Source organism: Lissotriton helveticus, chromosome 10, assembly GCF_964261635.1.
Source record: "Lissotriton helveticus chromosome 10, aLisHel1.1, whole genome shotgun sequence".
NCBI lineage: Eukaryota > Metazoa > Chordata > Amphibia > Caudata > Salamandridae > Lissotriton > Lissotriton helveticus.
Window position 1 is genome coordinate 1,207,384,240 of NC_136071.1, and position 26,104 is coordinate 1,207,410,343.

A 26,104-nucleotide genomic window follows, 5' to 3' on the forward strand; every position below is an offset into this window, starting at 1 on the left:
ACAGAAATGATCGTCTCCCAAAGCAGGCACCCTTGCACCAAGGTGCAGAGGTGCTTGCATTAGTGCACGGCAGCCATTGAGTGCCGGTGCAGGGGAAAAGGACAGGAATGCGCCGTATTTTATAGATACGGTGCTCTCCTGCCCTTTTCTTTTACCGTAGGGCAGAGCCGCTGGAAGGCCTGAGGTAAAATCTCATAAATAAGGCGATGTGCAGCCAGCGGCGTAACATAAGCCCCCGCGGCCACAGGGATCTGGGGGTCCTCAAGCTCCAGGGGAACCCTCAGCACAGTACATTGCGTACGGGCGGAGAGTCCCGGGCCTGAGAGTCCCCGGATAGGTGTGGGGTTACTCATTGAACTTTGCAGAGGGACCCCCTAAGGTTTCATGGCGCTGCTGTGTGCATCACATCTCGCGCATAGGGGCCAACCTAAAAAACCTTTGTCAATCTCTGGTCCTCTCTAGCTTGGACTATTGCAATTCCCTCCTTGCTGGCCTCCCCAAACCCCACCTCTTCCCTCTTAAATCTGTTCTCCATTCAGCGGCTTGTTTTATTTATTGGGCCAAAAGAAGTGATCACATCACGCCCATACTGTTTTCTCTTCGATGGCTTCTCATCGAAGCAAGGTCAATCTACAAGACTGTCTGCATCACCCACAAAACGCTGCACACTTCCTCCCCTCGATACCTGGCGAATAAACGTAAAATCTCAGGCGGCTCTAGACCTTCACGCAAAGCTGACAATGTACTGCTGGAGCCCCCCACCCTCAAAAGGGAAAGATCGGTGCTCAATCCTTCTCGGCAGTGCGGTGAGAATCTGGAACTCTTCTCTTCCAAAGACACTTCCAGAATGAATACAATGTTGTAAACATGTATTCTATGCCTGGATTAACCTAATCCTTGTGTTTTTTGTGATTGATTTTATTTCTTCAGCTATCCCGTTTGTATCTGTAACATGTACGTTTGTAATTCTCCTCATGTAACGTAACTGGTTCTATTGTGAAGCGCTCTGACACCTTTGGGTAAAGTCTCCGCTGTATAAAAATGCATTAAATAAAATCAATACATAAAATAAACATGATTTTACAATATGAAAGTGAAAGATTTTGCACACAAAAATATGGGGATGGATTTTCCCAACTGGTTTCTATTAAAGCAGATGCAATTCCAGTCAACAACCAAACCAAAGCTATTTTGGGGTTAAAAAAGTCTGGAGTCTTTCGGTTTCGTTTTCCTTCCAGGAGCGGCTTTCCCAGAAGCCACGTGACCCAAGCACTGTAGGACATGAGCTCCTGGGGGTGGGGTGGGGGCAGAGAGGTCAGAGCAGAGGTAAAGTTGCTGGGAGTTATGCAAGGAAAAGATTAAACGTTAACTCCGACCTTTACTGGAAATGCAGCAGCTGGACATGGAAAGGCATCAGGAGCCTGTCTGTGGAAGGCAGCATTTTAAAGACCTCTTGATTCAATAAAGGGACTAATGCTGCTCGAGGTCATTTTGCAAATGCCCCGGAGATAGCTCAGTGAATCAGGCACTTTCATCTTCTGGCTCAGATGGAGAAGTTCGGTTTGGTATTAATGATGTTTATTCAGGCTTTAAGTGGGCCGGGTCCTGCCGGTGCTTAGCACCTCGTGGTACAGAAATGGGGGTATACCCAAAGTAGTCACTGAGACCTGGGTTACAATTAGTACATATACAAGCGGTCCCACCGTGGAACCGTTGAGGATAACAAAGAGACAAATTGTCACCATGGAACTTTTGCCATCACTCTATACTCCCTGCTATGGGCCGCTCAACACGGGCACGCAGCCGTTTGACGAGCGAGTTTATTTATTAATTAAGCCACCACCAATGCGCCCCAGCATTTGCCATTTTTAAATCGTATTTTTTTCTCTGTCACAAACGGCCTGGTTCTATTCGGTTACGTAATGTCACCCCCCGTTTTTGCACTCTGGTTGTTTTGACGTATAGATGTTTTCTGACTCTATAATAATGCACCTATTAGCATGCGACGTCGCTACAATCACGCTGTGTTTCAGTCCTAGGACTGCTGTGGACATACTAAGTGTTGGTTATTGTATCCCTCTCAGGTGTTGGTTTCAACCGACCGCTTCCAGGCGGCGTAATTTAATTGATGTTACCATACTGATTATCCAACAAGATTAAGTGAGTTGACTCTATGATATTCACTGAGTTCATATGCATTATGCTCTTGACACACTTTCCACTCGCCTAAATGCGTTTTACTTTATTTTTTCTGAATCTTATTCAACCTCCCTTACCTTCTCGCTTGGCCCACACCTACCATGAAATCTTAGATCCGTGATGACTTACAATCACGGTAACCATTTTAGTTTTTTATTTTAAAGTACAAATGATTTGTGTCCTTTTCATTCACATATTGCCTCGTACTGACTCTTTGTCCCCCCCCCCCTCCTCACAGGTCCCCTGCCCCTTCCTCCTTTGTCCTGATGAAGACCCCAGCCTAAGGTTACACTGTCACCCAGAACTTGACGGGTCGAAACGTCGATGACCATTCTTTCTGCCTATGAACCAACCATATTGTTATATTAACCCAAATGGTTATCGTTGAAGGCTTGTGATTCAATGTATTGAAACATTCATATACTTAGTGTGGTTGAATTTATAAGCTAACACGTACCTATCGGGCTCTTCAGGATGAAGAATAGATCTCCACTCTGCAGCAGCGCCCCCTCACGGCCTTTGATGGAACTTCAAAGAGACGCCTTATAGTTCTTTCACAGTCTCATCATTTCAGAACTGAAGCATTGTCAATACTTTATACAATGAAGCCATAGTTATTGTTATGTATCATATGCAACTAACAACCATTGACAAAGCCAATGGCCCTGGTTTGTTGTAGGAGTATTATTACTTCATGTCCTATATGTCTGGATGCAATGACAGAAGCATCAAAAAATATTTGGATCCTAGCCCAGCTGGACGTGCGCGGATCCCGTTGGGTTCTTGCAGGGGCCGCTCCTCCGCTATGGTGGAGGATCGTCACCCGCTGCTTTTTTTTTTGTCAAAGAAGTTTTTATTAAGTTTCTTAAAAAAGACTCATGGCACAATCTGCCCATAATCCCTCGCAGGGGAAATCTTGGCATAAATCAAGCGGTTAAACTTAAAAGGAGGAACCCCAGAGCTCAGATCAATGTGCCTCACTCCCAATCTGCAGCTCAACTTAAAGGACACAGATTCTAAAAGTTATGGGTACTGCAGCGAAAACCTGCTCAGTGGAGTTGGCAATAAGAGTTCACGTTAGCTCTGTCAACTTCTCTGCAAGAGTCATTGCCCTTCACGGGGCCCTCCTTGGGTATGGTCCAGATTGTACAAATACAGAGGAATGTTCCCAAAGGTGGAAAGCGTACCAAGAGATAAATCATGTAAACAGAACAACCCCCCATCCCCCCAAGAAACCCCCCTCCCCCGCCCCCCCTGGTGGTGGTGTGTTATATCCTGATCTAGTGTCACCAATGTGGAGCCGTCTCAGAGCTGGAAAAGATGTATGGCCCGAACTGTAGGGGAACATACTGCAGACGGCAACCCCCGAGACAGAAAGGAAACCAGCGGTCCCCATCTAAATTCGAAATTCTTAAAGTCTTCCCGGAAAATGTCCGACATGCGTTCCAGACTAAGCAAACGCCAGAGCTGGGAATGCCATAGGGACATTGCTGGCGCCTCTCTCTCTTCCACGCCACCGCTATAGTGATCTTGGCTACTCCTATGCACAGCCACATGATTCTCTTGTCCGCCCTAGTTTGATGTTTTAGCATAGGGTCACGGACACCCAGAAGTATCTCAGCCATGGCTGTTGGGACAGAGTACCCCAATATGTCTTTCACCTGAGCCAAGATTTCCTCCCAGAACGGCCTAATGGATGGGCAATCCCACCAAATGTGTTGGAAGTCTCCAAGCAGTCCGCACCCTCGCCAGCACCTATCCGATGTACCCGGGAAGATTCGGGCCAGCTTGGACGGGTATAAGTACCAGTCCATCATTGTTTTCAGGTGTGCCTCCCGTAGATCTGTGGATTGATTACATTTAAAGATGTCAGACCACAAATGGGCCCATTCTTCATCGGGCCAGTCCCTCCCACATAGTCATGTACCTCGGCCGGGGTGAGGGTGCTGTGGACAGCAGGAGTTTATATAGTGAGGAAATTGCGCCCTTCATGGATGTAGATTGAAAAAGGAAGGATTCAAGCTTAGTGAGGGGTCGGGTAGCCCCCTCTCGGACCTGGGGACCGAGAGCCCAATGCAACAACTGGGCGTGGTGGTATCGCTCCGAGTCCCCAACCCCGTAATCTCTTTTATAATTATCAAATGTAAGGGGGTCGTAATTATGGAACAAATGAGTCAGCACGAGGCAGCCCCCTTCCCTCCAGGCGTCAAAAGGTCCCTCTTGGAGCGCTGGGGGAAACGCTGAAGTGAAATGTATGGGTGTAAAGGGAGAAGGGAAGGAAGACCAGCCCTCTGCCATCGCCACTGAGTCCCAGACTTTTAGGGTGGTACGTGTAGGGGTGCTAAGATAGGCATTTTTGGGTCTATCTTGTCTCTTACGCCATATGAGGTCCCAGATCGTTCTCCCTGCTACGCTGCGGTCCATGTGAAGCCAGTGTTTCTCAGACTCTTTCTGGGACCATTCGACTAGGATCCTGAGTTATGCCGCCTTATAATAAAGTTGGATGTCAGGGAGACCTATCCCCCCTCCCGCTGAGGGCGACGGAGCATAAAGAAGGAAAAACGTGCACGCCCCTCCAGCCAGATAAAGCGTAGGATCATTGCCTTTATGCGCCTAAAGAAGTCCTTTTCTAAGTCTATGGGAAGCGCCTGGAATTAGTACAGCAATTTAGGAATAAGGGTCATCTTTATGGCGTGGATACGACCTAACCAGGATAGGATGAGCGGCTTTCACCTCGTCAGCTCTGCCTGAATGCGAGCGATAGTCGGGGGGAAAATTGGCTGCATATAGCTGTTCCACCGTCGGCGTCAATTGCACACCCAAGTATTGTATGGAAGAGGGAGCCCATGCCAGAGGTGTAAGCGATTGAAGGTGAAGGGCCTCCGTTTGCGAGAGAGTGAGGTTAAGTATATAAGATTTATCTAGATTAACCTTTTTTATTTATTTATTTAACCTTAAAGCCTGACGCTTTTTCGAAGCGTTCGAGCTCCTTCTGTAGGTGCGGGAGAGACACCGTCGGGTTGGATAGGGACAAGAGGATGTCGTCCACAAAAAGGGAGATCTTATGGGATTCTCCTGCGAAGGGGATACCCTCAATCCCCGGGTGCTCCCAGACAGCTATGGCTAATGGTTCTATACTGAGGGCAAACAACAAAGGGGACAAGGGGCATCCCTGTCTAGTTCCCCTAAAGTGGGTGAAGGGAGCGGACTGAACGCCATTCACCGAAACCTTAGACCGTGGGTACCTATAGGTGGCCTGGAGCATGTTTATGAATTGAGGGGAAAAGCCAAATGCCGAGAGTGTGGCTAGGAGGAACTTCCAGTCGACGCGGTCAAACGCCTTTTCGGCATCAAGCCCGACCAGGACTGCAGGAATCTTACATTTGTTGACCTTCTCAATTAAGTGAACAATGCGGCAGGTGTTGTCGTGGGTTTGGCGCCCGCAATGAAGCCAAATTGGTCTGGGTGGATAAGGAGCGACATGAGACCATTCAGTCTCTTAGCCAGAATAGAGGAGTACAGCTTCGCGTCGATGTTTAAGAGGGCGATAGGCCTGTAGGAGGCGCATCGTGTGGGATCTTTCCCTGACTTGTGAATCACTGAGATCACTGCTTCGGCCATGGAGTCAGTTGTGTCCCCATCCGCGACCATTTGGTTAAAAAGCCGAACTAAGTGGTGACCGATATTGGCTGCGAATGTTTTGTAAAAAATTGCGGTGTAACCATCAGTGCCTGGTGCTTTGTGGGGTTTCAGCGCTTTGATAGCCGAGAGCACCTCCTCAAGTGTGATTGGAGCTACAAGCTCCTCATTCCATGCAGGAGAGACCTCTGGGATGGGCGAATCCCTAAGAAAGTCCTGTTGTTTGTCAGCGTCCAACGCGTCCACTGAGTATATAGTCTTATAAAACTCCCCAAAGAGGTCCGCCTTGTCCTCGTCCCTATGAGTAATCACTCCCGATGGACCTTGAATGCCCCCTATGTACTCCCGCTCTCTTTTGTCTTTCAGTTGCCTTGCAAGATGTTTCCCTACTTTATTGCCCTGGGTATAGTACAGATAACGCAGCTTGAGAAGAGTGAATTCAGCTCTATTGATGTAAATATCTCGAAGTTTGCCCCTGATTGCCGTGAGTTTGCGTATTGTCTGTCTGGTGGGTGTAAGTTTGTGGGTTTGTTCAACAGCCGCTAGCTCCTCCTCTAGGAGTTCTCTGTCTTTTGCCCATTGCCTGTTCAGGGCCGAGTTAAGCACTATACACTTGCCCCGCAGCACGGCCTTGAAGGAGTCCCACGAGACATACTCAGAGGTGTCCTCAGGTCTATTAAGGGTGAAAAATTCCTTGATAGTCTCCCGCAATTGGGCACACGATTCCTTATCCCTCGCCAAGGACGCAGGGAAGTACCACCGAGCAGGCGATGGGGCATTGCCCAACCAGGAAAGACATACTGAGTAGAGACCGTGGTCTGACACTGATATGTTATGTTATGTTATGTTACACACATTTGTATTGCGCGCAGCTGCCCCAGCTAAGGGGCGTCCTGGCGCATGGCAGGCAAATGTGCAACAAATCCCAAGAACACAACAAATAAAAGCAAAAGGGGGCAGTTTAAAAAAGAAAAGTTTTTCAGAGCTTTACGAAACGCTAACAGATTGTCTGTTAGCCGCAGCTCAACTGGGAGGGAGTTCCAAAGCTCGGCTGCCTTGACCCGGAAGGACCGGCCACCAACCCGACACAGCCTGTATCGGGGGATCACGGCAAGAGCTTGGCCCCCCGATCTCAAAGAACGGGGAGGGACGTACCAAGACAAAAGATCTTCAAGAATTTGGGGACCTCCTCCCCTCAAGATCTTAAACGCCAGACAAAGCACTTTAAACTGAATACGTGACTTGATGGGCAGCCAGTGCAGCGATCTCAGAGTGCCAGAGACGGAGCTCGTTCGAGGTAAGCCAACAATGGCTCTCGCCGCGGCGTTCTGCACACGTTGGAGGCGGATAGTCTCTGCCACATTGGTCCCTACCAGGAGAGAGCTTGCATAGTCCAGGCGAGATAGCACAGTGGCCTGGACTATCAGCTGCCTGGTACCACGGTCAAAGAACTTCAGAATGGGACGCAGCGACCGCAAGATACCGAAACAGCAGGCCGCGATTTTCTTCGAATGGCCCACATAGCTGAGAGCAGGGTCCATCCATACTCCCAAATTCTTTAGTTCAGTGACCAGGCGGGGGACCGGCCCCAGTTCGACGGGCCACCACTTGTCCCCCCAAAGTTCCACCCTCCTACCAACGATCATGATCTCTGTTTTCTTTGCGTTGAGCTGGGGGATATATTGGCTTCCTGGAGATTGCCCTGTAGGGCCTGACTGGCGAAGATGTAGTCTAGCCGGGAATAGGAGTGGTGGACGTGGGAGAAGAAGGAATAATCCCGGGTGTGTGGATATAGAGCGCGCCATGTGTCTAAAAGGCCCTTGTCTTGAATATGCCTCTGAATGTCAATGGAGAAGGAGCCCAAGTCAGAGCGGTGAGTATGTGTGCTGTCAAGCTCTGGGTGCCAAACTAAATTGAAGTCCCCCATAAGAAACAAAGGACCCTCTGCAAAGTCTGTCACCTTACCCAGGAGTGTATGCAGGAAACCTTTTTGCCCGCTGTTGGGGGCGTAAACTGCCACGAAGGTACATAGCTTCCCTTTTAGTCGCCCCTTAATCATCAGCCATCGTCCGTCTTTATGGCTCTGGATACCTAGGAACTGAGTGGTGGATCGAAAAAGGAGCGCCACCCCCCTATGTTTAGTAGAGGCAGAGGATTTATAAATAAGTGGGTATTGTTTGTGTTTTAGACGGAAGTCTTCAGATTTCAGTAAGTGTGTTTCCTGGAGTGCCACTATATCCAGATGATGGTCCAGGATGTACTTCCAGACCTTCTGACGCCTCTGAGGGGAGTTAAGCACCTTAACGTTCCATGTACCTACTGTGATTGGCATTGTGGTGCAGAACCTGGGCGACCCTGTATTAACAGACTATCTAGCCCTTTACCCTTGTGCATCGTGTCACTTCCCCATACGCTCCCCCATGGCCGCCTGTTAGGCTCTGATCGCGTTAGCATGTCAGAATTCTCCTCTACAGCATGGCTTGGGTCGCTCTCTCTTTTCACCTCCCCCGTCCCCCCCAGATGATTCCACTCGGAAGACTCTGCAATTAAGAACAAAAAGGAATCCTCCTGCCCCCAACCCTCCAAAAACTCAACAGAATAGAAACCCAAAACAACAATCGAAAACATTTGTTTCGTCGCTGCGCAAGGCAAGTCTGCCCGCGCATAGACTGGTGGGGACTACGGGTCCTGGGACCCAGTCCGCACAGCGTGTCAGCCTCATCTTAGTAAGGTATCAGTGGAACAAAAGTCATTCCGAACGTGCCTCAATCATTGTGGTGCGCGACACCCGCTCCAACGTTTATGTCCTTGGGTGGCATGGCGTGGAACAAACTAGGATCAAGGTGGGCTTGCTACCTCTTTTGCGAGAGGGAACTATTTAGAGTCACCACAGCCCCCACACAATGGAATATATCCTCACCCACCGTCGTCTTCAGCGGTTCTTCTTGATCGTGGTCTGCGACCAGGTCAAGTTGGAGGCCGTACCACCCGAAGAATTGCACAGTGCACCCGATGAGGGGTCGCTTTTCTCCGCTGGCAGACCCAGGAGGTGCAGGCCCTCTCCCAAGGTGGTGAGATGCTGTCTCTTGTTGTGAAGTTCGAAGCTAAGGCCAAAAGGGTACGTCCAGCGATATTTAATCCCGTCTTCCTGAAGTTTGGCAGTAACAGGACGCAGAGTTTGTCTGCGGGCTAGTGTAGATGGGGCAACATCCTGAAATATGGCACAGGAGAAATTCTGGAAGGAAACTGAGTCCTTGGCCCTGGCTGCCTGCAAGACCGCCTCCTTGGCCTTATAAGAGTGGAATTTTGCCAGAATGTCCCGAGGCTTCCGTCGTTCACCCCTCGGGGGAGGGCCCACCCTGTGTACCCTGTCGAGCTTTATTTTTAGCACTGTGGGGCTTAAGATCTCCGCAAAGAGGCCTTCCATAAAAGCCTCCAGATCGGGCCCCTCCGCTCCCTCTTCCAGGTCTTTGACACGGATGTTCTCCCGTCGAGCGCGGTTTTCCAGGTCCTCTACCTTCAGTTGCGTTAGCTGGAGTTGTTCCTTCAAAGAACGTACATCTTCCTGGCACTCACCCATTGCTTGCTTGTGTTCTTTTTGCGATTCTAGGTCAAGAACTCTGGTGCCCACCGAGTCCACATCGCGTTGAAGAGAGGCCAGGCATTCCGAGATAACCGAACGTAGCTGGTCAATAGACGTTTTAATGTCCTGGCCTAGTTCATTACGTAACTCCGACTTGAAGTCCTTAAGCATGGACTGGAGATCCGCCTTGGATAGGGCCATGGTCGTCTTCTCTGAGTTGCCTCGAAGAGCCGGTCGAGCGTCCGCAGCAGCGAAGAAATCCGATACTTTACCAGTCCCTTTATTTGCGCCTTTCTTCGGAGGCATAAGTAAGCGTGCAGTCACCGTCCAGCCGCCCAGAGTCTGTCGGAAGAGCTCTTGATATCACCAGCGGAGGGCCAGGGACGGAAAGCAGCAAATTACTGTCCACCAGCAGTGATATAGGGCGTCCTGTCAGCCCCGCCACCTCAGTGTCGGCCCGTGTGTCCTCACTCCCACTCAGGAGCTCGAGGAGGAGAACGCGCTAAGTGTTGAGCGGCCCGATCACAGTGGCATTGTCCCCTTCCAGATCTCTCACCTTGCAGGAGTCATCCGGTAAGGCTGTGGCACTCGCCTCCGCCACCCATTAGTGCTCCTGCTGTCTGTGGCTCATAGAGTGCCTCTCTCCTGCTACAAGATTCAGCCAGGCCATGCTCAGGAATGCTGTGGAGCTCCACGAGGCTCAGCTTCGTCTCAAGGCGTCCTCGCAGCCGCCATTTTAGAGTCAGGCATTCGGGTCTGCTGCCTCCGGAGTGTGCAGCGGACAGGCAGGAGTCTGCCGAACTTCAGGACTCATCCCTCGGACCTCCACCTCCTTATCGGGACGGACGATCTCCTCAGGCGCCTCAGCATGTGCCGGTCGCGGCTCCCGGTGTTCGTGCTGATTCACGCGTCGGCCGCCATCTTGTATTCGGAGCCCTGCTCCGACTCAGAACACGGAGGAGTTAGAGCGCCTGGGGCTTCGTGGGCCGCTCAAACTTCCACCGCCGTGTGCTGCGTTGGTTCTGCAGTCTGAGGGTGAGTCGCAATGTCCATTCACGCCTCAGGTCCCGCGGATAATGCTCGCCGTGCGCTGCGCGGACCGGGGACCGAAGCAGTTCACGTCTGCTCGGCCATCTTGCCCGGCCGCGCCCCCCCCCGCCCGCTGCTTTTAAGCAGTCGGAGGAAGAAGAAACATAAAATGATAATAACTTAGAGGTCTTATTATTTTATGTATCCTTCGTCTTTGCTGGCATGCTGGCAGGTGGGCGGTGCTGCTCTGGGCTCGGAGCAGTGCAGGGAGGAGTGATTTGCCCTCTACTAAGTACGCGATGACTGTTTGTTCGCCCCTCTCGGGCCGCCCAAAGCAGTCATGTGCACTTTCCCCATTCTTCATGGAGGCTGCATTACAGCCTGCGTGGAGAACAACCCTAGGCCCCCATTCCCTGGTTGAGCGGTGAACCAGGACGCTCAAAACCAATCACAGTGCTGTATTGCAGCGTTATGATTGGTCAAGGGAGCCTGGGTGCTCACCAACGAATGTATGACGTTACAACGCATACATTTACAACGCATGCCAATACAATGCAGTTTTTACATCGCAAGATCCTTTACAACGCATACACTTACATCGCATACCACTACAACAAATGTTTTAAAACTACACTTACAATGCATTCCATTTCATTGCATTATACCTTTACAACGCATACCATTACATTGCATTTAAGGTAAGTGTTGGATGGTGTAGGGATAAAAATTACTATTCTAAATCCAGGGGGTGCAACAGTGGAGTAAGTGTTGGATAGTGTAGGGGTACTATGCATTGTAATGGTATGCGTTGTAATGGTATGCATTGTAATTCCTGCGTTGTAGTGACATATGATGTAGTGTCATGCATTGTAGTGACATGCAATGTAATGGATGCATTGTAGTGACATGCGTTGTAAAGGATGCTGCGATATAATGACTGCGTTGTAAATGTAGTGCGATGTATTGGTTGCGTTGTAAAGGTTGTTTTCCTCACCAATCACATACTGCATTGCAGCATTGTGATTGGTCAGGGGAGCCTGGCTGTACTCTTCCTGTTTATAAACAAAGGGAGGTACCCTACTAATGACAATAGGGACTGGGTAAGTTCAACAGTAGTATCAAAAATGTCCCAAAGACATATACACCAATTATGTAAACACAGTTTACCAGACGGATTGTTACCAAACAGATTGTTAGTCAACACAAGAGAAATCACCTGTAACATAATTGTGTCAGCCAACACTTAAATAATCCACATAAACCCAGCAATTGATATATCAAAATACATTTGTGTTATTTATTGTACATACAGTTAAAAACAGGTTGCGCTTTAAAATCGTTAAAAAATCACAATCAAATATTACATATTTTTACAGAAAACAAAAAGTTGACGCGGCGCTTCGGTGATATTCGATTGATGTTTTCACCTTCTTCAGGACAGTTTTCTCACTTTTTCGTGGGGTTTCTACAGTATTTATGGAGTAGTCTTATTCAGTAGTAAAGTCCCGTTTTCATCCATTGACTTTGGACGGATGCAGGGAGGCCGTAATTTCTATTAAAGGTTCATGAAATAAATATACACATTTCAGTACCTGCCCAGCGTGGTCTTTCATATCACAGGACCAGATATCAAACTCAGGTACTACAATTAATGAAGGCACCTTGATTGTTTGATGATATCCAGTTGCGACTGACAAGCAGACCCCATCAGGCTCCTTGTAAAGTTGTTTTTTTAGCCCATGCCAAGTGCACTTTATATTAATAAAAGAAACGGTGGCTCCAACCAAGGTCCCTAGACATTGAAAGCTGTTTCATTTGATATCCCTCTGGAGTAATTTTACTACTGAATACGACTACTCCATAAATACTAACCCTGGGCGTAGAACTACGCTCCGTTCGCCGAGTTTGCGAATTTTCAGCAACTTCGCACTTTGCGGCGAGCGCGAAGTTGTCGACTACTTCGCAATCTACATCGTAGCGTAGTAGTTTTTCATCCTCGCGCGCTCAATAGCATTCTCGCGTGCGCGGTAATGACTTACCGTGGTTCTGCGTTCGCTTTCTCGCTTTTCTCTCCCGGTCGCGTTCGCTACGATGTTTGGAATCCGGCCGCACAATCCCATGCGACTTTGAGAACGAGATTACGTCATTCGGACACGCGAACATGTCATTGGGACGCGCGGTCCTCCTTGCAGCGCCATGTTGGTAAGATCGCGTTTCCAAACACGCAGAAACTGCAATCTGGCACAGAATATCTCTCGAGCATGTTAAAATCTTCTCAAAAATGTTCATTTAACCCCTCAGATTGTGATTTGGCTGTATTTTTTTGGGCTAGGAGTCCTCTTTTTGTTTCTACTCTTTTTTTCAAGAGAAAGGAAGTGCCCCTGAGTCTCCAACTTCCTGTTCCTGTCCACCAGGCTCCTCCCAGCGCTTTGTCCATGTGGTCTTCACTTTCATTTGGAATTGGAGCTGGAAGGATCACTCTTTGTGTATGTCTGCTGCATCATAGCATTTAATTGGATTTATTGAGGAATTTTGGATTTGAACTTTTCTTTTACAAGTAAGTTTGAGAATTGAGAATTGGTGTACTGTAAATGTTGTTTGGTTTGGGTTTTTTTTAACTACAGTTTTCTGTGCTTCTCAATCTTTAAAAAAAATTATTATTGAGGGAGGCCTGTACTTTCATGAGGGGCCAAGTTGTATGTGTTTGAAATTTCATCCAGTAGGCCCAGAGGTACCCACGGGCCCACCCATGTTTCTGTTGTGTCTGTAAAACATCATGGATGGCATTGGATTTAATTGCATACTCTGTTTTAGTAGAATTTAAATTTGTTTTAGTAAAATTAGGTAACCCTAGTAGTTCATGTAGTTAGTGTAGGCCTGCTTGAGTTCATTTACTTTCTGTGGGTGCTTTGGCCAGGTGGTGGCGGCCATTTTGTGTTTGTAGCCACTGTGTTTTTGCCATAGGCCTCCAAGCTTGTGGCCTACTCTGCCAGTAGGCCCAAGGGTACTACTAGAGTCCTCATCATGGGTGCATGAAAGTTGTTCAACTGATTTTGGGGTGTTTAAGTTGTAAGTGTAACATCATAGGTCATGGATGGCTTTGGATTGATTAGCAAAATGTGTTTTTGGTGTTGAATTGCAGGTTTTGGTGTGTGTTGAATAATATGGCTTTTTCTGCGCACTAGGTAACACTAGAATTCAGCTCGCGTAGTTTTGGTAACTTTGCACAGTGCTACAACGCGACCTTACAGTTTTTGTCTTCTTCGCGCGCTCAATGTGTGTGCTCGGGAACGCGATAACGACGTTCTGTACAGTTTGCGCTGCTGAACACGCCGAATTTGCATTCTCGCGAGCAATATCTCTCGAGTTGCCTAAAACCTTCCCGAAAATGTAGATGCTGTTCATTTTGCTAAAAGAAACTCCTCAGGTTGTCATTTGCTTGTAGTTTTTGGAGCATGGACCACTTACTGTTTCTGTCCTCTATGTACTTTGTTGTTTGAGGGTGGCCTGACCATGTGGGCGGCTTGGCGGCCATTTTGTGAAGCCAAGCATTGTCCTTTTGCCATAGGAATGTATTGTCTGTCTTCTCTTTCTTTTCATGTTTTTGGGGGTGGCTAGGCCATGTGGGGGTGGCCATTTTGTGTGACCTTCCATCGTGCTTTAGTTTTTTTGCCGCAGGCCTACAAACTTGTGATTTTTTCTGCCAGTAGGCCTAGAGTCCCAGAGGTAGTCAGCGGGGATGCTGATGTAGCGGTTTCCATTTTGTCTGTTGAATTTAACATCATTTTGGGCATGGGTGGCAATGTATTGAATTTTCAAATGTGGTGTTTGGGGTGTAGTTAACTGTTTGGGTGTAAACTGTAAATGCCTTCGTTGTTTGTGTTGTTGTGTAACTTTCAACCCTTTTAGCCATGGGGATTTTCTTTTTTGCATTAAGCTGTGATGTGTAACAGGCATCCTCCTTTTTCTGGCCATATAGGGTTATTGATAGACCTGCTTGAGTTTATTTAAATTGTATGTACTTTCTTGTTGGTGGGCTGACCATGGGGCTGGTGCCCATTCCCATTTGGTGAAGCCATGCATTTTGCTTTTCCCATAGGCCTGCTTTGTCTGTTTTTTATTTTTATTCCTTTCTTATTTTTTTATTCCTTTTCTTTTTTTTATTGTGACCGCCTGTCCATGTCGTGGCGGCCATTTCCTGGTACCAGTAGTAGCCTCTGTGTTTTTGCCATAGGCCTCCAAGCTTGTGGCCTACTCTGCCAGTAGGCCCAAGTGTACTACTAGAGTCCTCATCATGGGTGCATGAAAGTTGTTCAACTGTTATAGGGGTGTTTAAGTTGTAAGTGTAACATCATGTAGGTCATGGATGGCTTTGGATTTATTAGAAAAATGTGTTTTTGGTGTTGAATTGCAGGTTTTGGGTGTGTGTTGAATAATATGGCTTTTTCTGCGCACTAGGTAACCCTAGAATTCAGCTCGCGTAGTTTTGGTAACTTTGCACAGTGCTACAACACGACCTTACAGTTTTTGTCTTCTTCGAGCGCTCAATGTTCGTGCTCGGGCACGCGATAATGACGTTTTGTACAGTTCGCGCTGCCGAACACGCCGAATTTGCATTCTCACGAGCAATATCTCTTGAGTTGCCTAAAACCTTCCCGAAAATGTAGATGCTGTTCATTTTGCTAAAAGATACTCCTTAGGTTGTCATTCGCTTGTAGTTTTTGGAGCATGGACCACTTACTGTTTCTGTCCTCTATGTACTTTGTTGTTTGAGGGTGGCCTGACCATGTGGGCGGCTTGGCGGCCATTTTGTCAAGCCAAGCATTGTCCTTTTGCCATAGGAATGTATTGTCTGTCTTCTCTTTCTTTTCATGTTTTTGGGGGTGGCCAGGCCATGTGGGGGCGGCCATTTTGTGTGACCTTCCATTGTGCTTTAGTTTTTTTGCCGCAGGCCTACAAACTTGTGATTTTTTCTGCCAGTAGGCCTAGAGTCCCAGAGGTAGTCAGCGGGGATGCTTGATGTAGCGGTTTCCATTTTGTCTGTTGAATTTAACATCATTTAGGGCATGGGTGGCAATGCATTGAATTTTCAAATGTGGTGTTTGGGGTGTAGTTAACTGTTTGGGTGTAAACTCTACATGCCTTTGTTGTTTGTGTTGTTGTGCAACTTTCAAACCTTTTAGCCATGGGGATTTTCTTTTGTGCATTAAGCTGTGATGTGTAACAGGCATCCTCCTTTTTCTGGCCATATAGGGAGGGATATAGGCCTGCTTGAGTTTATTGTTTTCTGGCCTTTACCCATGTACCTGTTATGAGCGTGCCCATGTGGAGGTGTGGTGGTAGTAGTAGTGTGCTGTTTTGTTTTTGATAAATTGGCCTGTGTCTTGCCATTGTTCCTGTTGGCTTACTACTGTTCACATCCCCATTGCTATCTGCTTCAGGTCACTGATGCTGCATCCATCCGAAATGATGCACAAATTAAGGATAAACAAGTTCCACTTCCACTACATTTGCATTTTAGTTCTTTGCTATTCTTACTCTTACTGGTTGTACTAATACTTCTAGTAGTAATTAAAATTAAAGCTAAAAAAAAATCCACATTCGACTGATGTTGTTCTGCCTTCTTTGCTTGTAGGTGCACAAAAGACTGAAGATTAGGTGTCTGTCATCATTCATCGCCTGTTCTACTGCCAGACGGACGTCCTTCTGTACTACGTCACGTGTGGTGTTACTAACCTGACCAGACATCATTCTCAGCAACTTGTGCAACTGAGTGCTGCTGCTGACATCTGAAGAAGATGGGCCCAAAGAAAGCAGGTACCAGGTCCTCCAAGACCAAGAAAGTTGCTGAGAAGAAGAAGGAAGAACAGAAGAAGGAAGTGACACTTAAGTCTGGTGTTGACCCGAAAACCTTTTTTGGGAGAAAAAAAAGTACGCCTGCAGCAGCAGTGACCGGGGTCCAAGCTGGGGCCAGCACCTCCGCATCAGTGGGCCCAAGCCACCAACCGAGGCCCAAGCAGATGAGTGGGGAAGAGGTAGCCAGCCTAATGGTGGAAAGCAGTGATACTGAGCCTGAGCTGAACTTATCGCTATCTCAAAGTAGTACACATTCCACGCAAGAGGGAACACAGCAGAAAAGTGGTGAACAACAACCAGCGCCCGCAATAGTAGATGTTCAACCTGAGCCACCGCCCGCAATAGTAGTTGTTCAACAACCACCGCCCGCAATAGTAGATGCTCAACGAAAAGAACAAACACAACCACCGCCTGCAATAGTAGTTGTTCCGCAACCACCGCCCGCAATAGTAGATGTTCAACGAAAACAACAACCACAACCACCGCCTGCAATAGTTGTTGTTCAAGAACCACCACCGGCAATAGTAGTTGTTGTTCCTCCCGAAGTCGGGGCAGTTCAGGAAATTGAGCCTGATGCAGAGCAAGAAGAGGCGGCAACTCATGCAGGAGATCTATTGTTTTCCAAATCCCCACCAAGGAAAAGGAGGGTTAGTCCATGGAGTTCTTTGCCAAGCATCCCTTCTGATGATCTTGATCTCAATTGGGAGCCACAACAATCTGAGCATGAGAGGGAGAGACATCCCAAGAAGACCAGGCTAGGGAAAAGGAAGGTTCCAGGAAGCCTACCACTTATGGAGTGCGATGTTGAACAGCCGGATAATTATGGTGATGATGAGTCAGACCCAGTCATCACAAGCATTACTCCTGGCCCTGAGGACATGGAGACCAACATTTTAACCCTATCAAGACTGGCTGCGACTAGGGATGTAGCACGCATACCACCAACACAGGCTACACCAAAACTACCTCCAGCTTCCAGTTTTACATTTGCACAGAGCCGGCAGCGTCCTACATCCACCACAAGTTCCACCTCATCAGAAGTAGGTAGTGGTACTACTGCGCAGCCACATAGTGAATTTCAACACACAACCTCCAGTTCATCTGGCTTTGGAAGTGGCACCTCTAGCAGGAGACAAAAGTTAAGCTCCCCAGTGTGGGACTTCTTTACTGTTAGCGCAAATGAGGAGAACATTGCTATATGCTCCATTTGTCATTCCTCTGTTAGTCGTGGTAAGCTTGGTACAAACTATGGTACCGGAGGCCAAATGACCCATATGAAAAAATACCACGCAATCAAGTGGGAGGACCACCTACGTATCATTAAAGCAGGAACCATTAATGTTGGTGGGGAAGCAGTAGAAGGTCCACGGGTCGAACAGGAAGAAGAGGGAGACATTCTATCTGGTAGTGGTACACTAAGTACCTCTGTCCGACTCCCCAGCACTGCAGTGGTAGATCCCACATCCTCTGCATCAGCAACATCTCAGTGGCACCAGAGTAAGAGTAACCCGGAGACACCAAGGAGTACGGGTGCGAAGTCTGCGACACGAAGTACTGCATCGGGCATAACTGAAAGAAATACCAAGCAGCGTACCATTGTTAGCATGTTTAGGCAGGAGGGAAAGTACGAGTGCAACCACCCAATAGCACGTTTGTACAATGCTAAGCCTGCTAAAATGTTAGCTCTGGACTTTCTCCCTTTTTCTTTTGTTGAAGGGGTGGGTTTCCTGGAATTTGTGACAACCCTCTGCCCAAAATGGAATGTTCCCAGCCGCTACTATTTTGCCAGAGTTGCTGTTCCAGCACTACACCACGACGTTCTGGGATTGCTTGGAAAAGCCTTGCAGCAGAGTGCTGTGCATAGTATCTACCTGACAACAGACATGTGGACCAGTTGCCAAGCCACTGATTACATGTGCATCACTGCACACTGGATCTCTTTTTCAGGTGTTAGAGGCAAGATATCTGCAGGCATAGACACTACTGAGATTTTTAATGATACTCGCAGACATGCTACTGTAGCCATGTTTGCTATGGAGAAATCGCATACTGCTGCAAACATTTTGGATGACTTCAACAGCAAGGTCTTTGAATGGCTGCGACCAAGAGGCCTCAACATTGGTTTTGTTGCCACCGACAATGGCAGTAATATAGTTAAGGCCATGGAAGATGGTCGCTATTTCAGGGTCCCGTGTTTGGCACACTGCATTAACATTGCGGTTCAAGACTTTCTGAAAAATGAAAGCAAAGTCAGCAACTTACTGACCATTTGCAGAAGAATCTGCACGCATTTCAATCATTCTTTATAGCCCAGAAGCAGCTACGGGTCATTCAACGTGAGTATAAAATGCCAGTCAAAGCACTCATCTAGGAGGTCCCAACACATTGGAACTCTACTTATTACATGCTTGATCGGCTGTTTGAGCTGTACATACCACTTAATGCTTATGTCATGACAATGTCAAGAAGATCAGGGGATCCAACTGTTATTAAAGCCATGACAGTTGAGATGTCGCAATGGGGCCTCATTAAATGCCTGACAGAGATGCTACTTCCTTTTGAGGTCTTCACACGTGCAGTCAGCAGGGAGTACTGTACTATGGGCCAAGCTATCCCACTGTTGTACATGCTAGAGCAAGAGCTGAAGGAGGTGTCTGAAACATACGAAGGTGTTGAAGGAAAACTTGAAGCATGTAATTTGGCGAAGTCCTTAGCCGGCCGCTTATCTGAGAATACAAGGATTCAAAATAAGATTGTGTCATATCAACATTACATTACTGCCACAATTTTGGGTCCACGGTACAAATTTTTTGTGAACAGTAATGCAGTAATTCCTTTTTCAAAACTGAAATAGCCGAGGAAGCCACTGATTTAGAAAACGAACGGCTCTCAATTAGAGGCCTGCCAGTGCCAGCCCAGGACAGTGCAAGTACTACTGAGCATCCTACAGAGTCAGGTTCTTCTTCACAGTATGCGAGCAGTGCGTTTGCTTCCCAGCAGTCACCAACACAAACAATAACAACAATCGCACCAACAGGATCTGATTCATCAGACACAAGCAAAAAAAAACTGCTTGGTTTCTACAGAAAGGGATGGGTAAGTCCGTTGCTGTCGCAAAGCAAAAAGAGGACGAGCAAACCCGAGCACCAATGAACACTGAGCAGTTGGTCCAGGCCTATCTGGATGACACAACAGAGGTGTTCATGGAGCAAAGCCCATTGGTGTATTGGTATAGGACTAGAAGCCAATGGCCAGTGCTCAGCAGGCTGGCGATAAAGTATCTAGCTTGCCCTGTTGCAAGGTATCTTCTGAGCGTGTTTTCAGTGCTGCTGGTGCCATTGTGACTGTGAAAAGGACCAGTCTCTCGAACAAAAGCGTGGAGAGGTTAACCATGATCAAAAGGAATCAGCACTTCATACCACCAGACTACAAAATACGTGAATCAGAGCTAGAAGAGGAGAGCGAGTCGAAAGACATAACTAGTGGGTTACATGACCTACTTTGTTCAGAAGAACCACCAGGGTTTGAGGACGAGCTCCTCTTCCCTGACAACTAGGCTTTTAAATTGTTACAATCTCCCTGCCTTTATTTCTCCCTTCCTTATTTGTGTGTATCTGTCTTTCTGGCTCAAACTTCAAAACCAACACCATCTTCCTTTCTCTTTTAATTACCTATTGGAGTTGCACATCTGAGCACTCCACTCATCAGAGTCCTGCTCCTTCTTCCTGACTCACCCTAAATACATTTCCATCTTGCCATACATTGGATGGAGATCGACAATAGTGCAGTAATGTAGCCTCTAACAGTCCCTCCATAACAAGTGAAACATACGTGACTATAGCCATCTTCTGTTTTGTTTCCAATCTGAAATGCATCACTGTCTTAAGGCTACACCTCTGTCTGCAGGCATACACAACTCTTCAATGTCAGAACTTGAGCAGGGCTCCAAAATTAAAGTAAACTCGTCATCACTTTCAGAAGGTTCTGCTGCATCTGTGATCTGACAGCCACAAAGAAGAGAAAGACAGGTATATGAAATGAATGATGCCATACGTTGCATTGGATGCTTGCTGACTCAGAGCAAATGTGCATGAAGTAGAACTATACTAGTAGTTTAATATAATAACAAAGTACTTGTGTCTCAAGTGATGGTCAATGTTTCGATATTTAATAATAATATGTATCCAATTGTACTCCTACTACTGCAGGTGCAGTCTGGACTTAATCGTAGTCACTCACTACAGACTGAGTTGCTGTTGGTGGTCTGTTGGAGAACATGTACACGTGCCACACTGAATGATGATGATGACCACCATAACATCTTTGCACGCTGTCAGTCAGTTTGATGTGAGGTGATTGACGGAATATGTTCAGGAAGTGGAATACAAGGTTAACACACAACCAATCAACAAGAACCACAGCAGACCTAGGCTACATGTGTGTGCAGTGGTGGCATAGAATAGTGGTATGATTGACTGACATTGGCGCATTGATTTAATCACTGGTTTTGGAAAATGCTAGGTTGATGTATATGCCTTTTGTCTGAAACTGTGAAAAATGTAGGTAAATGGAGTTTGGGCCACAGACTCACGGCCCCGTGTTGTGGTGTGGCCCTGTAACTGTTCTGTGCTGGCTCCTATCTTGTTGTTCTTTTCGATGACTGCTGTGCAACTAGAAGAGTAGAGTTAATCAATGTATCCAAGCAGCCTCAGTCTGAAAATCTTCTCGCTCATGAGTCTTGTCTTTTTTGCACTACACGTAATTGATTTTTATGTTTTCATTCAGTTAACTTATTTTGTAATACCCCATTTCTTCTTTCATCAACACTCACAGGCCGGCCTTTCACCCAGCGCTAATATACATGGAGCAACAACTCACACTTACCTTACCAATCCTCCTCATCATCCAGCCAGAGGCACCCAAGAATGATAATCAGTCACAGTGTCCATGGAAGGGAGGACAAAGATGAATGACGAGATACAACTACACATTTGGCCCTGGATAATACATTAACTTTAGTATCATTTTCATATTTTTCTTTCATTCCTTTTTCCTCTTCATTTATTTTACGCTTGTGTTTGGTAATTGATTGTTCACTTAAACTATCTCTTAATTTTCTTTGCTAGCTTTCAGCCCGCTACATCAGGTATTACGGTTTCTGAGAGGGCATACAGCCTAGGCAAAAGTCAAATTCATATCATATATAAGAAATACTTCCTTTGAATTGTGTAGTAGTAGTTAAGTAATTACCACTTATTATTAACCATCAAGTTAATAATAAACCTTCATCATGCATCCATTTCGTTTTTCTTACTTGACTTTACATTTATTGGGTAGTTGTGGATCAGCAATCATCGTCTTCATTGTTTTGCTTTTGTTGTCTCCATGCGTACTGTTTTTCTTTGTCAAACCTTTCCCCAAACCCCCGTTCCCATCCATTCATCAAACCCTAACCCTCTTCCCCCGGGCTGTGTGGTTTTATATTGAGGTTTGATGTTACTACATTAAATCTACACCAACAATTGATCACACGCTTGCTGGGGCAGATGTGGTGAAAGCAACACTAATGAAATCAAATGCCAACGAGGCAGGGCGAGGATCTTCTTCTGCTTGCCCACCCAAGTTCACTTTATGTACTAGTGTACAAGGCAATTAATTTCCCAAAGTGACCCAACGAATAAATGTAAATCATTGCTGGCATTGTTTGAATTTAATTTTAGAGCATTTAAGTTTACGATTTGTATTGTGTTTTAATGACTCCAACGCAACTAGAGTTATCTTCTTGTACTTGGCACAGTCCCCGACACCATTGATTTCTTTGAGTTTGTTTAGCTGTTGCAATATTGTTTTTATTTTTTTGTCAGTCTTATGTACTGTAATTTTCTACTTCTCTCACATTCTCTCTCAGGCAAATGACTGTCTCTTTGCTTTTGTTTTCCAATGCTAGTGCCAGTGTCTAGTCTACTACTACCATCACACAACCACGGCATATTCTCCGTTGTCTTGGGAAACCATGCAGCCCTTGCGGTGCCAAACTTAATCATCATCAATCACAGGTAAGAAGAGAAGTTTGCTGGGAGGTATAATGGAGGAGAGGCTGGTAGTACTAATAGGACAAATATAACTGAGTGAGGGGTACCGCATCTATCTGTCTGCATGTTACACATGTGGTCAATTAATAAAGTATTTCAATCAAACACTGGCCGCTGCCCTGCATCTAGAGTAAACCTTGTGACGTACAACAGTAACCCCACCACAAAACAACATCATATGTGTAAGTTGAAAATAAATAACATTTATTCATGTAAAAAAATATCCTCCTAGTCCTCCTATCCCATCCCTATCCCCACCCTAACCCCAACCAATGTACAAGTCCAAAGAATGTCCCACAAAAATAACCCCAACACCCAATTCCCACCCACCAACAAAAGTATTAAAAAAGGGGCAAATCAACAGGGTCCATTACAATTGGCGGGCTTTGAGGTGTTTGTCCACTATAATCTTGACGCGCTCCTCTAATTGGTCCTCCAGCTTCGCCACCCGGAGGAGAAGTTGTTGCCGAAATGCACGGCACCTACATTTGTATCCATGCTGTGTGGGGGTGACAGATGTTAATTGCCGGCGGTGAGCGGCTACCTGGCCGCGGCGCCGTACTCCTGCAGGTGGGGCCTTGCTGTGGCCAGACGCATTGGAAGAGGCAGCAGCTGCTGCCGCAGCCTCTTCCTCCTCCTCCTCGGCCTCAGCCAACAGCTTGCGGTACTCCTCCACAATGGCCTGCAGTTTCCTTTGCCGGGCCCTGGCTGCCAACTCCTTCCGTGATGGTTTTTGGGAAGGAGTATGAGTATCTATAAAAAAAGAAACAGAATTGTAACTGAAACTCTTCAAAATTAATTCAACAGTACATTGTGGCATAGTAGCACTACCAAGCGCAGTACATACAATTGGTGTAAACTTTTAGTATCTATCTAATCTATCCTCCTGCTTCCCCTGCCTGTAGCCTTTGTTGAAGTTTTTTCCGGCATTATACTTGCCCTATTACTGGGTGGCCTTGAGTACACAGAAGAACACCAGTCTTTTTTGTATCTCCTTTTATATTTTCAAAGTAAGACTCTGCTTCCAGTGACAGTCTTCACCTATGATGAATACAATACATTTAGGGGGCATCCACCCATTAAAAGTAAATGTCTATCATTCTTTATTATCGCCTTAGCTGGTTTCACTTTCACCAACAACCACCCATGCGTCCACTCCTTCCTTGCCTTGGGTTTCATTGACACAAACTCTGCTCATGATTCTTGCTATCCACTATATCCATGCACCCATATTGTTTTGCCCAACCAGGCCTGCATTTTCTTTCACCTTCCAGTTCTACCCATCCTTCAACAACCCATGCATCGGATTCATATCAGCCACGTGAATGAACCTTCCAAAGTATCCTTCTATGATAGTTAGTCTTATTATTACATCTCTTTAGTCCTTCCTCCTTCCACCCTAGTTCACTTCTTTCCCTTTTTGTTCAACACATCCCTCAGGTCATCTGATCTGACTTTTAGTCTTCTCCAAAAGTTACACAGCTGAGTTGGAGTCTGATGGAAGAGGCCTTGTTTACTCAACTCACACTGGTAATGCTACAAAGGGTGTCTTCTTCAACCATTGTATATTGTCGAGTACAACTTCAAATTCATACTTTCTTAATAAGTCTCATAGCACAGTGAGGGAAATGTTCCCCTTCCACCTAGTAATGCACATAAGTAATGAATATAACTTACCACAGCCCACCGCTGAAGTTTCCTCCCCCACTGATGCTCCTGCAGGTGCCGCAGCCACTGTCCCCTCCTGGATGGCAATCGCATCGCCGCTGGCCCCGTCGGCACTGGTGGTTGGTAGTGATTGTGCACCTATGAAAGCAAGTACACCTTTTTAGATGCCTGCACACCTCCCCCTATTTTACTAGTTGTACTTTTTTCACCAGGAAGGAAGATTAAAAAAACTGTTACGTACAACATAAATCGTTGTTGTAACTAGTCCAAATTGCGTCCTACTGTACAGCAGTCACATTAGACAGAGTTTAGTTTTAATTTTTAGATGGTCCCTAGGGTCATCTAATCTCTACTCCTACTCTAGTCTTTGGAACAGGGCCGGACTGGTAAGTCCGGGCACCGGGCAATCCCCCGGTCGGCTGGAGGGGGTGGGGGCCGGTTTTGAGACAGGGGGCAGGTTCTGTTGCTGGGGCCGATTTGGCCGTGTGGAACCGACCCCTGCGTGAGTCAAAGACAGTCATTAATTTGAGCAGCCAGGCACCACCTTCTCTTTCCTCCTTGCGTTGATTTGCTTCCCTGTGAAATGGATCCAAAAAACAAAAGCACGTTTGCTGGAAAGGAGGTTGCACCCATTATAACACCGCAGCTGCAGGCCGGCCGGCCAGGGGCATGGCATTCACGTGATGCGGTCATGTGATTACAGTGTATCCATAATCACCGAGTGTGTGCAGCAGTTATGTTTTTTTTTTACCCGCGCCGTGATTCCTCGCACCACCGCAGGCTTGCCTCGGCCTCCTGAGGCTCACCAGGCCCCACCAGCGTTGGCAACAGCTGACTCAGTTGTGAGCCTGCTGCCGCCCTGTAGCGATAGCTGCTACTCTTTCGGCCCTTACTGTCATTAAAATAAAGATCCCCTGGACTAGGGGTCAACCAACTGGGGCCCGACCGGAGCCTGCTGGCGAGCTGTGAGAGCATGTCCCAGCCCGGGGGGGGGGGGGGGGGGGGGGGGGGGGGGGGGAAGGTTCCTATTGCCATGGCGCAGTCTTCACTCGTCGCCTGCCTCCAATTAAAGTAAGTGAAAACTCTGAACTTGTAAAACTGTGTTCTTAAATAAAACGGATGTCCCTTTACTCATTTGATTTGGCCAGATTTGTAACCGCCAAGCAGTCAAGCAAGCGATTAGGTAAAGCTTGTTATTTTATTTACGTTAGTCAGAACAGACGAAATTAAAGAACACCTGCTCAAAATTTCGGTAGTTGAGTCTGCAGTGCACTATGGCTACCTTCCGTACCCCAGCGAACGTTGATGTGTGCTTTCAAGTGAGGAGACCCATGGAAAACAGAGGTGACGTCACGGAAAGCTCAGACATCCCTACCAGGCAGGAGGGGATTTCTAAATGTAGCAGGCTGTCCCATCGGTAGGTCAGTCTGGTAGGTCAGACTGCGGGGTTAATGCACGCTTAATAGAGGCAGGTACTACTGCGTTTTAGGTTTCCAGCATAATTTTACCCCCTGATTTATTTTTATGATGCATGTCAAATATATTTTAGTGTTTTTAGCTTCAAGGAAACATGCCGCCTTCTCGCTTACTGGATTTGGAGCTTTGTTACCCAAGGATATGCTGATGTTTCTTTTAAAGTTTTTTTTTATAAAGCACTGTTTTCGTGTTTCAAAATTTCGCGATCTTGTACATTTGCGTCATTCAAATTTGCTTCCAACTTGGTAGTGTTAAGACAGACTCAGCCAAGGTGGAAAAAAAGTTCCACAACACTTCAAACATTCGGCCCGATAGCTCTGTTGCGTTTGTGTTCTGCTGCAGAAATTTGTTTTGAGGTTTCAGACAACCCTTTGTTCCCTGAATGAAAAAGGAACAACAGCTCATGGTATTTGTAGCTCAATGAAGGTTCAAGAGTGTGGTAACAGATGCTACATCACACAGGTTTTTAGGTCTTGGCTAGACAGCGAAGAGGCTTTTGTGTTCAATATGTTAGCTTCAGACATCTATACGCTTCCCATTTGCTGGCTCCATCATCAGAGGC

General features: G+C 46.8%; 1 protein-coding gene across 1 annotated transcript in view; it reads left to right on the top strand.

Annotated features, from left to right (window-relative positions):
• Positions 1-26,104, top strand: part of LOC144784212 (uncharacterized) — a 287,530-nt gene that overhangs the window by 241,953 nt on the left and 19,473 nt on the right. Inside the window, exon 3 of the mRNA XM_078662867.1 lies at positions 16,086-18,096. Within this exon, the coding sequence (XP_078518993.1) occupies positions 16,249-18,096 (1,848 nt within the window). The 5' untranslated portion in view covers positions 16,086-16,248. The remainder of the gene's footprint in view (positions 1-16,085; positions 18,097-26,104) is intronic.